At 42.6% G+C, this 13,590-nt stretch overlaps 1 protein-coding gene across 1 annotated transcript in view; it reads left to right on the top strand.

The window, feature by feature from the left end:
• NUP210 (nucleoporin 210) overlaps positions 1 to 11,289 on the top strand; it is a 102,023-nt gene extending 90,734 nt beyond the window's left edge. Inside the window, exons 34-40 of the mRNA XM_069736813.1 lie at positions 686 to 809; positions 6,368 to 6,514; positions 7,571 to 7,821; positions 9,657 to 9,864; positions 10,580 to 10,687; positions 10,769 to 10,843; positions 11,041 to 11,289. Of these exons, the coding sequence (XP_069592914.1) occupies positions 686 to 809; positions 6,368 to 6,514; positions 7,571 to 7,821; positions 9,657 to 9,864; positions 10,580 to 10,687; positions 10,769 to 10,843; positions 11,041 to 11,150 (1,023 nt within the window). The 3' untranslated portion in view covers positions 11,151 to 11,289. The remainder of the gene's footprint in view (positions 1 to 685; positions 810 to 6,367; positions 6,515 to 7,570; positions 7,822 to 9,656; positions 9,865 to 10,579; positions 10,688 to 10,768; positions 10,844 to 11,040) is intronic.
• Positions 11,290 to 13,590: the final 2,301 nt, after the last annotated feature.

Raw genomic sequence — 13,590 nt, 5'->3', positions numbered from 1 at the left:
TGCAGTGGTATGATGTGGAATTGGGAAGGTCCATATAATACTGCAGGGGAAGAAAATGGCGCTTCACAGAAAGGAGGAGGGAGCGGAGACATTGCAGGGTGGGAGAATTACAGAAATGTCTGGCCGAGGAGAAAGGGGGCATGGCCTACTGGCTCGACTAGGCCACAACTGAAGCCAGGGGCTAAATTTGAATCCTGACCCCAGGTGAGGTTTCAGAAGGCTGTGAAGGAGCCTCAGGAAGAAGAGAGACAGAATGAATAAAAGGTTAGGAAGAAAGATTGAAAAAAGGTAAAACGTCGCTGGACGTTGAAGAAAATTACTAAAAAGGAAAAATAAAAAATAGACTTTTCACAGAAACTGGTTTGGAGCTCCAGACTCATGTCTGCCTTCTAGTGACAGTAAGCTAAACTGAAGAGCTTGGTTGCCAGTACGTGGGTGTAGCCTGTTGGGGAGGAGCTGACTTTTTTTTCTTAGTTGTAATTCTCAGTATCAACCTCTTGGCGGCACCAGCGTACACCCATGGTCTCCTGTGTTCCCCAATGAAACGACAGAGAAAATATTTTATCCAACACTCAATTGTTTTCACAGCATGGAAAACATTACTCTTCGCAGCGTTCATGCATATCATGGCAATACTTTTAGTCTATCGAATATGCAAATATATATATTTTTTTGTACATTACAGGTGTTAATCCGCTCACCGCAGAGAACACGAGTTGTGGATGCAAATGGAGAGAAAATCAATTTGCAGTCTGCAAATGTTCATAAATTCCTTGTTGATATTGGGGAAAATGGCAACAACTTGAAAGGTAACTCTAACACGTGGCTCTCTTACAATTTTTTGCATGAACAGCCTGGGAGCAGGGAGCGCAAACAATATTGCAAAATGTGTTTTCTCAGTCAGACCGTAATTTTTTCCAGTGAACATTATTCTGGCCTATTGTTTTGTTTTTTTTTAATATATATATTTAAAAGCATTATTTTATATTTTGCGCCCAGTAATGGTAGAACAGTTTACATTACAATATTCCACTCTTTCCGCTTTTCTTTTCCATTTGCACAGTTTCCTTTCTATTGCATATGTGACACCCAAGAATATCCTAGGATGCTGCAGTATTCTGCGCAATATTTCCCCCCTTCCCTAAAGTGATACCAGTTTAAAAATTGCCCCCTCAAGGTAATCAAAACATGAGCCCCCTCCTGCTGTTCACCATTTAGTTGCTGGTGTTTCTATTGACAGCAACATGTAATGGGATAAACAGCCATGATCGGTGCCAACATCGATCGTTGCCAATGAAGCAGGATTTCATCTATAAAATAAAACTGGCGCCCTCTGCATTTTCGCCCGTAGTGGAGCATTATTCTCTTTCCTTACGTTATTTTCATTGTTGAAGAATTTGGATTACGGCAACAGTGCAGCCCACCTAACTTTTTTTTTTATCCAACTGGATCCACGCATGTGTGAATGTGACATTAGACCGTATTGGTAAATGGGCCCCAATATATTTTTTCCAAATCATCTTTTATGTTCTGGTGTGAAAAAGATTTATACTTTGATTAATTTTTCACACTATTTGTTACATTTAAAGACAATATATTTTGGTTGGCAATTATCAGTATCTCGGCAAGTTATGCCGGAAGTAATAATTGGCATGAGGTGGTAATTTGATATGTGTTCTTGTTTCCATAAAGTTCCAGGGCTTTATAAGGTAGCACCAAACACAGTATGTTCCTGCCTAACATGCCAAAGAGAATTCAGGGGCATCGATTGTTCCATCCAATCTTTGGTGCGCAGATTCTTCAGACCATTCCCGTGTAAGCCAGGATTACTCTGTGCCGTAGCGTCTTGGAGCCATTTGTGTGTATGACGTCTGGCTCGGCCACACAAGGGCTAACACTTCCCTTTCTGGCATCGTCTACATTTGTATGACGGCAGATCAAGTGAATGTTCCTGTAAAACGCCATATAATGCACTGAAACCCCAGAGCTTTTCCATAATAACTGTAAGTGCAGGATGTGTTTGCTTTATGAAAGATTACTCCTCTGCGTTCGTGAAAGAATTGTATGGACTCAAGTGTAATGAAAGTGTCCCTTTTAATGTTTGCAAAGTTTTTTAATTCCTGACTATAAGGGCAGAGCAAGGCGCATTGGTGACGACAATGATGACATTCATGGAGTCTCCTTAAATGAAAGAAGTAGTTGTGTTTTTAGATGGCAGCTAGTGATTATGGTTCATCCATGTCATTGCGATTACTCGGTTTGGTCCATCAGAACCACTTAAGTTCTCTATTCATGTAAATGCCTCCATTATGCAGTAACACTTTATAAAATTACACTAGTGCGTGAGCCCCCAAAGCTGCATGTACATAGAGCAATTTTACAAGCCAACAACAAGTTTATTGTTTAGTGGTTTATTACCACTTCTGTCTTCTCGTATGGCGGCATTGAGCAAATAGAAGAATTGGCCCTTCTGATGCTACTGTAGGACCCGGCAATCACATAATTGGGCTCAGGTGGTTACAGCCTTTAGGGTTCTCTTTTTATTGGGGGGGGTGGGATGGTGGTTGATGGCGCCTAAATAATATGAGATGTACCAATAAATTTGCCCGACCCTGGTCCAGCGGTCACATCAGTATTTCGTAGCAGTGGAAGTAAAATACTGTGGACTTAGTGAGCGCTGCCACTAAGATGGCAACCAATAGGGATCAATGGTAAGATTAGAAACTTTTTATTCAGACTACGCGTTTCGGGGCCGATCTAGCTCCTTCATCAGGTGCAGTCCTCATGAAGTCCGGGGTATTTTTCCTCCACTGTTATATGAGTCCTCGTACCTGATAGCCTGGGGCTTCGCGGACGGAGCTGCAGCCTTTGGAGGGAGACAGTCTGTGCCATTGCCACTGTTTTGCCTTCTCGCCCAACCCGAGCAGGTGAGTGTAACAACTCGCAAGTCTCCTCCTTCTTTCATTTGGTTGAGCGCACTAGGAGCGCTTGTTCTTCTTTCTTGCATAGCCACCATGGCCGCCACTTGCCTGCTAGGCAGAGCCTACAAATCGGAAGAGGTCTCCCACTTGGGGTCCTACAAAGTTATTTTCTCATTTTTTAGTAAATAAACTTGGACAGGACGCATTATAAAAAGCTGCCCCCCGGGCCACGAGTGCTGTCCCACTCGGGGGGCCTCGAGTGCTATTCCCCCCGGGGCCATGAGTGCTGCCCCCCCCAGCCACGAGTGCAGCCATCTCTGCACCCACTGTGGGTACTAAGTAGTGCGAGAAAACTTTTACAATTGTGAGGACAACATAACGGGACGTGTGGATGGTAAAGGAAATGACTGACTCACCCATCCTACAGTGCGTTGTTCAGTAGGACATCAAATTGGTTGTCCTTATTATTACTTATCTTCTCAGCTACAATTATATGAAAAGCTACTACTACCTCGTAGAAGGATTTTTATTTTTTTTTTTACTTGATGGCTGTATTCCCGTCTGGCTTATCTTGTTGGATCGTTTTATTGCCTAGACGTCTGAGCTAGAAAATGAGCTGGGCTTGTCATTGTTTAGATGGTTAATAAGGCGTCTGAAGCGGCGATGATAACCATTCTTGTGATGTCTATTAGAAAACAAAATAGATGGGTTTTTTTCTATTTTATATCCACAAAGGACTTCACTGTCTGACATGCCAGTATATCCGAAGAAAACGCTTAAGTTCTGGTAGCTCAGAATAAAATATGTCCTGTATTTCTCCTGACTTGCTGCCTTTGAGACTTTTCAATGGTTATAAAAGTTTTATTTCTCTGGTATTTGTTTTTTTCATATAATCCAGAACTTAAATATCAATTTATATGTCTTACCCTGAAAAATAAGGTGTACAGTATACAACTCCAGATCATGAGGTACAGGCAGCAGATGGGCCACTGGGCAATAATGTACGTTGTTTGCTTGAAGATCATATATTGTAAGACAGATGCACCTCCAACATGTCTGTCTGATTTTCTGACATTACTGTTTTTTAGTAATTTCTTGTATTTCTCATACAGAAAGTCTAAGTCCCTATCAAGACGTTTAGACTGCAGGATGTCATTTTCTAGATAATATTAGTAGTTTATATACAAATTACTATATTGTGTTTCCACCAAAAATTCACTTCAAACTGCCGGCCACTAGGGGGTCTCCATAATGTCTTCGTTTGCTGTCCCCTGCCTGTTGTAAAGTGTAATCAGTCTGTAGCAGCAGAGTGACAGGAAAGTTGTAGGAAGTGGTGGTGGTCAGTCTATGTCTCTCTGCTTCTCTTGTCCAACTACATAAAAGCATAACTTGAGGTGATGTTTCAGTTCAGAACAGGTTCAATGCATGCTTACAAGTTGGGGAAAAGAAGTTCCAGCACATATTGTACTAACAGAATGCTGAAGAAGAGAAACCATTAAATAAAAAAAATAACTAAAAAGGTGTTGATGAAAAGTTACTGAGCATAAGACTTGGGAATGTTTCTGGAAAAATTACACTGGTTTTAACTAGTTGTGGGGCAAAGCAGGCTGTCCATCACCGTGCCGATGAGCCATAACAGCCGCGCCCACAGTATTATTATTTCTTATGCATTGTTTATATAGCACTATGATATTGTACAGCGCTTTACAGACATTATCATGGCTGTCTTCACTGAGGCTCACAATCTAGATTCCCTATCAATATGTCTTTGGAGTGTGGGAGGAAACTGGAGAACCCCTGAGGAAACCCACACAAACACGGGGAGAATATACAAACTCCATGCAGATGATGTTTTTGGTGGGATTTGAACCCAGGATCCCAGTGCTGCAAAGTATCGTTGCTAACCACTGAGCCACCATGCTTTCCTATGTCATAGTGATCAGTGACGGTAACCGCTGTGTGCACCACCCCAATTACTGGAAACGAGCAGCTTCAGGAAAAATATGATGTGATATTTCTCCCTGTTGCATTTGTGGATGTGACGGGTTCCCTTTAAAGGTGTTATCCGGGACGTTATGCGCCATCTTTAGGATGGGTCATCAGTGTTTGGTGGGGCTGTTGCACCCTCACCGATCAACTGTTCCTGGTCTTGGCAGTGGTCGGAATCAATGGGTCATCGATGTCTGGTGGGGCTGTGACACCTGGCACCCTCACCGATCAACTGGTCTTGGTGGTGGCTGGAGTCAATGGGTCATCGATGTCTGGTGGGGCTGTGACACTCTGCACCCTCACTGATCAACTGTTCCCAGTCTCGGTATTGGCCGGAATCAATGAGTCCTCGATGTCTGGTGGGGCAGTGACACCCGGCACCCTCACCAATCAACTGTTCCTGGTCTTGGTGGTGGCCGGAATCAATGAGTCCTCGATGTCTGGTGGGGCTGTGACACCCGGCACCCTCACCGATCAACTGGTCTTGGTGGTGGCTGGAGTCAATGGGTCATCGATGTCTGGTGGGGCTGTGACACTCTGCACCCTCACTGATCAACTGTTCCCAGTCTCGGTATTGGCCGGAATCAATGAGTCATCGATGTCTGGTGGGGCAGTGACACCCGGCACCCTCACCAATCAACTGTTCCTGGTCTTGGTGGCGCTGGAATCAATGAGTCCTCGATGTCTGGTGGGGCTGTGACACCCGGCACCCTCACCGATCAACTGGTCTTGGTGGTGGCTGGAGTCAATGGGTCATCGATGTCTGGTGGGGCTGTGACACTCTGCACCCTCACTGATCAACTGTTCCCAGTCTCGGTATTGGCCGGAATCAATGAGTCATCGATGTCTGGTGGGGCAGTGACACCCGGCACCCTCACCAATCAACTGTTCCTGGTCTTGGTGGTGGCTGGAATCAATGAGTCCTCGATGTCTGGTGGGGCTGTGACACCCGGCACCCTTGCCGGTTAACTGTTCCTGGTCTCAGTTGTGGCTGGAATTTCTCAGTTACTGTGCTCTTAAGTTGTAGTGCGACTGGAGACCGCCTTTCTCAGTTTGCTTTATCTATTGACATTCTTTTGGCCTCCAACACCTTGTAAAAAAAAAAAAAACCATAAACCTATAAAATGTATATACATAACATCTTTCCTACGTTATATGGGAAAGGACATCGCCAGCAGTGTAAAATAAGCAGAAGGATGGTCTGATGTCTGCTTTACAGTGGTCCAGCAGTGAGATCTCCTAATTACCCTTTTGTCCCGTCTGTTCCCCAGAGTTACATTATCTGTAAGATCTATAATAAAATAAATAAATCAATTAATACCAGTTTAATAAAGCTATCCACAGCAACTCGGCAACAAGTGATTTTCTGTTGTTTTTCTGTTTTTGTTGATGGTTTTGGTTTATTAGTATTTGCAGATTTAAAATTTCCTAATTTTTCTTTTTTTAATCACTTTAAGGGGATTGTTCTTCCGTCCAGATTGAAGCAATTCAGGATCTTCACCCAGAAAACCTCATCCATTGTCATCTGCATTTTAAAAATCAGAATCCAGATGTTTCACCTCCTGAAATATTTTCTATTAAAACTGGATTTGATGTAGAGACAGGTACGATGATTGTCATAGATTTGTTGTGTTTTTTTTATTATTTTGTGTGGCTGTGGAATCGGACTTTTTCCGCTTCTGGAAAGTTATCTCAGTGGAGCATTTCCATTTTGAAATTTTCTTTAAAATTTTTAACACTTGTGGAGTTGTAGACTAAAATTCAACATTTTGTAGGGAACCTGTCACTCAGATCATGTCGCCCAAACCATGGATCAGAACATGACTGCAGGCAGATATGTTTTTCTTGGAAACGCCGCAGCGTTTGACAAAATACGGTTTGAAGAGACCTGACTAGTTTTCTGATTTTCCCATGCACCAATCTAGTTGAATGACGGGTGATGAGCGAATGTTCTGGGTTTCGTGTGGTAACCGAGTGTCTTCGGCGGCTTGAATAATATGTTCGGGTCCATGCGGCTGTATGTCTCGCTGCTGTTCTGCGGCTGTATGTCTCGCTGCTGTTCGACACTGTGTCTGTTGACGTTTGGGCATCATGAATTGAGTGACCGGTCCCTTTTTAAGGTTTATTGAAAAGATCATGCAACTAATTACTCTAAAAAGGTACATAAAAATCATTTATTGAATTTGCGCCAATTCATCAAAAATTACAGACATTTTTGGTGAATTTGGTTTAAAATTTAAGATTGTGACAAAAAGAAAAAAAAACTTGGAAAGCATCAGGTAATGAATGGATTAGGATGAGCGAGAGAACGGATCTTGATTTTGTTGCGAGATTTTAGTAAAATTAAGGTCCACTAACTTTCTGCGGAGTTCGGGGTATGAATGTGTGCAACATTTTTTTTTCTTTCTTTTTTTCCCCCCACGTTTTTACTGCTAGGTCCGGGTTATGTTTGAAGCAGGTTTAAGCTTTTCCAACGTCGTGATTTTAATTTGCCTTTATTCTTCATTAATACACTTTGTACAGCTTATTTGGAAAGCCGCCGTGCTAAGTGCTATGCCTCGCGTCTGTCACTTATCCTGCTAATTCTTTGCTGTCATAACGGCCTCCTCTGAGCCGAACGAGCCGACTCCTCACCATTATCTTATCTATCCGATATCTAGGTCACTACACCTGTTCCCTCTCAAGACAGCAGCTTTCGGAGAGCCAGCTAAAACATCTCAGCATGGGGGACACGTCTCTTACCGTAACGGCAGCCATTCTTGGGAATCACGTCTACAGAGAGCAGATCAGTGCGCTGGCGTCTGTTTATCCCGGCTTTTATGCCAATCAGAAGGAAATTGTTCTAAGCAATCATTATACAACGGCCGACATTAAGATATTTGGAGCCGCCGAAGTTCTGAACAATCTGGAGGTGAGCGCTCCAATGCTAATCATCCTTCACACGTCGTAACGAAGCGGGAACCTGCCCAAATGTTCTGGTTTCTCGATGCCCGATCATATCACCATCTTCAAAACCCGAAAGTCTTATCTCAACCCCCTTCCAGAGTCTTTAAGATTTCAGTAAGATCTTGTAAAGCAAGCTGTTGAGTTATTGCACGGGAAAATCAGATGTGCACAGTTTGTTTCTTCTTTTTTCTCGTGCTTCTCTCTGCGGGCAAACAATACTGACAAGTTTTAGATCAATTTAATATTGCGCAGGCTGGTTTATTTTAAGGCAATAAAAAAAACTTTTTTTTTTTTCTTCTTTTTTTTTTATTCCTTTTCCTGCCATGATATGTATGCTGGTTACTAAGCATGGCAGTAAAGGGATCGACTCTTAGATTGAAGCTGGCTCAGTTCTTGCTTGATCGTGGCGGTTTCTCTTCTTCTAAAATCCCAGGAGATGACAGACGACTGCTAGGGGTTCCTGAGGCCGGACCCATGTCCATCAAATAAACGCAGGGTCGGCTTTAATCTAAACAGGGCATGCTTCGATGAGACAAGCTGCGGCCGTTCCAGCATTTCTTTTGCAGCCACTCCTGCAGGGGAATTGTAGTATTATATTGAGGCCATTAAAATGAGTGGCCGGTTTGTAATCCATGGAATAGACCTAGTAGTGAGGGCCCATTCATGGGGGGTGGGAGATGCTTATTTAGCATTTTAAATGGTCACTGTAATTTCCCCGAACTTTGCATAAATTAATAAGATACAGTATAATACAAAATGTTTTATCAGATAAATATTTTTATTTTAACACTTATAAGTCACTGCTTCCACCAGCCTCCTGAACCCACCCCGCCATTCACTCTGGGGGGAAAAAAACAGGCACAGTGAGGTATCCGGCTTAGACCTCCTATTAGATATTATGGATAAGGGAGGGGTGAGAACTATTTAGCATTGGGAAGCTGCAGCTTCAATCAACTCTGACCTAGCTCCTGTGCTGGATTCACAGCCACACAGCTGCAGCTTCAATCAGCTTTTATCAAACACCAGTTCTGGATTCACAGCCACACAGCTCAGTGGTGCTGCATAATTTGCTACATAGGGAAATAAAAGCAGGAATCCCCCTCTGTGTGCTCTTTTTAGAAGACAAGATAGCAGCTAGATTTCACCCACTCGTTCATGGGGAACTGCGAGGCAGAGGCTCGTTCTGACTGAGAAAACATCGGACGGCACATTGACCAATGTAATTTAATACATCTGATCAAATTACAGTTGTATCACACGGACTGAGTGGCCATGCTGGGAAAAAAAATGGCAGCATGCATTAGTCTCTTCTGTTTACCGGATGTGATTCGCCTATACAAGTCAAAGGTTGCACAGAAAAGAAAATCAGATACCATACGGATCATCTGTGTAGCATTTGATTTTTACTGATACATTGCTATTGTTAACCTAGGATGCTATTTGATCATGTATATTTTAAAATGTTGATGTATAAAAACGGATGGGCACGGATGAAAATCGTATGAAATTTCTGGATGGAAATTGAGCGATTTTTGATACTCTTGTTTGCACCCGGCCATAGACACAGCACCTCCAGAGGGGAAAATTCGTGAAAAATGCAGGATGCAAGTAATACAGAGTCACATGTTTATCTTTATACTTTCTTAATAGCCTTCCTGGGCAGCATACATTTTATCATATATTTAAAAAAAAAAAAAAATGACTGCATATAATGAAGACTTGATCTTCATTACTTGGGCTATAATGTAGTACGTTCTACTGAATAAAATCTGTCTAAACTTGTGTGATCTCTTCCGACAGGTGAAGGTTGGATCCCCGGTGGTGACGGTGTATCGGAAAGAGAAGTCCTCTGGAGTTCCCAGCTTTGTTACATATGAAGTTGGCATTACTGATGTGCAGGCTTTAAACCGAGGATCATTGTCCACATCGCTTTCTGTTTCCAGCTACATGTCAGACCAAACCATAGATGTTCCCATCAGACTTATGGCAGCTACAGGCCCACTTAATGGTATGTATGTGTGTAGCTTTTACCATTGTGGTGATCGAGGAATGTAGTGGTGTCTTCAGCTTTTCATGGCCGGTCCCACAGCTTCTGTGCCCACCGCCTTTTCTAAAATGAGACGTCATGAGGGAGGCGGTGATAGGACTGAGAGTGATATCGGTGCCGCATCACAGCTGTCACAGCTCTGAAACAAATAGTCATCAAGGGTCAGCGCTGCGATCACTTACCCTGCTTCTATCGCCATCCCTGATGACGTCTCAATTCAGTGACCAAGGCGGCAGAGACAGATGCTATATGGCAGTGGAGACTGAAGATGTGGGCGGTGGGGACAGAAGTGGTGGTGGTAAAAGAAGCTACAGTCACTTCTCCCTCCCTCCATCTCTACAAGTGATTCAGAACTTCATCTTGGGTGATGGAAGCTGCGGGGAAGTGACTGCAGGACCATCCCCCTGGGACATCTTGTTTGAGACTCTTCCAATGAAACGTCACATCACAGGAAATAAAGTTAAAAAAAAAGGTTATAGGGAATAGCAAGATGGAGAATTTATAATAAAGCAAATTAGTGGATATGGGTTAAAAATAGATTTTTATAAAGGGCAATCTATGTATCGGCCAACCTCTGGCAGACTCCTAATGCCTTTATAAATACGCCATATGATTCCAGTGATGAACAGAAGCCTAAATAATGACTTTTCTCTTCCGCGGTGTTCCTCTATTGCAGTGCCTTATACCAGGGAGCAAAGCTTTTACAAGACCTTTATGGACTCTTATCCTGTGTTCTTCTTCACCTTGTTTGCTCTCATAGCCGGGGCAGCCATTGCTATTCTCCGTAAGCACAGACACAGTAATACAAGTGTAGTTAAGTCTCTTAACGTCACAATTCGGTAATATTTGGTTTTTCCTTTTTCAGTTCTTTCACCAAAGGAGACTGTTAATCACCCGGCGTTTATACCACGTTCTCCTCCTCCATCCGCCCCACCGAATAGTAAGTGTTAATACCAGCACCGTGCACTTCAGTAAACTTTACTATTGCAACAACTGTATCTCCACTATTAGGTGTTTTTTAGACTATTTTGGGGTGAAGATGGGGTTGGCGTTTTCATATCCTTCCTAATACTAGCAACGTTTTCGCAATAAATGGTTGAAACTTTCTAAAAGCTTTTGCCTTTGTTGTCTTTTTAGGCTTTTCTTCGACACCACCAGGGAGTTTTACCAATCACCACAGCCCAAACTGGCCTCAGAGCAACTCCAAGTCTCAGCCACTGTGGAGTCCAGGCTACGCTTCCAACTAAAAAAAAAAAACGGATTTACCAAAGAGAAGACTTGTTTTGATTTGGGTGCCTTTTGTAGTGCATGTGTCGCGCAGCACGATGCTGACATTTTATGCATTTTCTTTTCTTGTGTTTGATGACTGGAGTTTCACACACTTTTCTTAATACAGGTGGATTCCTCTGTGCTGCATGGGCCGAGATCCATGCGTCTTAGGGCATAGTAAACCTTCTCATTTATCGCTATCGGCAGCCATCTTTAATGCCGTCCATTTAATTTAATTGTTCGGTACTTTTTTCGAAGATCTGATTGAATTGTTTGTTTTTATGTGAATCTTACTGCAATTTTAGTTGTTGATTGAAGGACTGTTTTATCCCCCTTTTTTTTTTTTATCTTCTGTTATTAGAATTTCTGCTTTTTCAAACCACTCGCTTTTCCCTTCAGGTAGAAGTTAGAAAGCGTAATGCGTGGCAGCTCTTTCTGTGTAACTCAGGAATATTTTGCACTGATCAGTAATTGTAGCCTTGCAATGTGAGCCTGACCAATTGGAAATTCATAGCTGTGAATGAATCCCGTGCATGTTAGTCTCTATCCAAGGAAACGACAAACTAACTGCACTATACTGTACTGCCAGTCCTGGCATTGTCTTTCGGTAGTTAACGTGCATGAGGTGTCACAATAAGATACAGAGTACTCTGTGAGCTTGAGGCATTAATGATAATGAAAAACCACTATCCCCAGGACCATTCTTCTCTTCTGCATGCAAATAGACTGGCTGCTGCCTCCTAGTACACCAATTTTTTTTTTTTTTTATAAATTATAAGAATATTATTTTTATCCTGCCATTTGCTTTGCTTGGGTTAGCAGATCATCGTTATACAACTGGACAAATTGTGAGCATCAAATCAATGTTTCCTGGATAAAAACGAGCAATAATCCGCCATTACCTCTGCACAACGGTCTAAATTGCAAGAATGTAAGGAAGGGATCCATTATAATTCTTGTGGCATTTACACCTATTTTATAAAGCTAGTGCTAAGCGAGTCGGGTTGGGTACATAAAATTCACACCGAAACTGTGAACTCCCCCAATGGAAAACTCTCATAAAAGAGCCATTAAGTCTAGGTTCACACTTCCTGGTTGTCACCTGGTGAAAACATGATGGCGATCACCTTACGAATCAGTGTTTTTTTTGTTCATTGGGTAATTTTTTTTTATGGTGCAGAAAATCCTAATGGGTTGCGCATTACCCAGTGTATATGAGCGATGAGCTGCTGACAACCTGACACTGTATGTGGTCAGATCTGTTGTAATTCACGATCATCGTTCTGCCCCATCATTGGTCACCGGTTTGTGTGATCAGGTCATTTAAGGGGTGCCAAACGTCTTGTGTATGGTCGAATGGCGCTAGTTTAAGGGGCATTGACAGGCCAGAGTTGTGGTGACTAAATGCTCCTTTATAGAGTATAATGTGGCACTACTGTGAAGATACTCAAGTAGGTTACCCAAACCAATGAATACAAAAATAAAACTTGGCACTCAACTTATGAATTTTTGTTGAAAATGTATTTGCAGTCCATAAAACGTTTCGGTCCAACATGGACCTTCATCAGTCTGACCGATTGCTTGTGAAAGCAGGAATTTGATAAGGGTGTAGTAAAATGGCCGTGCATCTGTGCCACCAAGAAAAGGAGCCTGAAGTGGTGCAGAATTCTACCAATTAGAAGAGGGTCAGAAGATCTAGAGTAATCGGCTGTTGGGGCAGCGATCCAATGAATGGCAGTGGTGGTCACTGTGTCTGTTCAGTGTAGTAGACGCGGCATCTACAATGCAGAGCAGACCCACTGACCACCTCTGCTATTCACTGTATCGCTGCCCCAACAGCCGATTACTCTAGATCTTCTGACCCTCTTCTAATTGGTAGAATTCTGCACCACTTCAGGCTCCTTTTCTTGGTGGCACAGATGCACGGCCATTTTACTACACCCTTATCAAATTCCTGCTTTCACAAGCAATCGGTCAGACTGATGAAGGTCCATGTTGGACCGAAACGTTTTATGGACTGCAAATACATTTTCAACAAAAATTCATAAGTTGAGTGCCAAGTTTTAAATGCTCCTTTAGACTTATAGTGATTCCGCTGTGTACACGTTCTAGTACATATCGCCTACATTCCATTATATACCTATATACCTCACCCTTGCTTCTAGATTGGTGACATTTGGAAAAGGATGTAATCCAATCTCCTGAATAATAGCTTTTTTTTAATTACTGTGCAACTAACAGTTCTTGGTGGGCAAATCGTGCCACGTTGTTCAATCTAACCATCCCTGGTAAAGTGTCAATATCCCACCGTCCGGTTTAGTACCGGGAGCATTTGATTATTTCGTGTTTCAGGTGATAATTGTTCGGTCGATGAAGAATCTTGCAAGAGATTCACAGTTTTCCCTTAATGCAGACTTC

Source organism: Ranitomeya imitator, chromosome 8 (genome assembly GCF_032444005.1).
Source record: "Ranitomeya imitator isolate aRanImi1 chromosome 8, aRanImi1.pri, whole genome shotgun sequence".
Classification (NCBI taxonomy): domain Eukaryota; kingdom Metazoa; phylum Chordata; class Amphibia; order Anura; family Dendrobatidae; genus Ranitomeya; species Ranitomeya imitator.
This window is presented reverse-complemented; position numbering and strand designations above follow the sequence as displayed.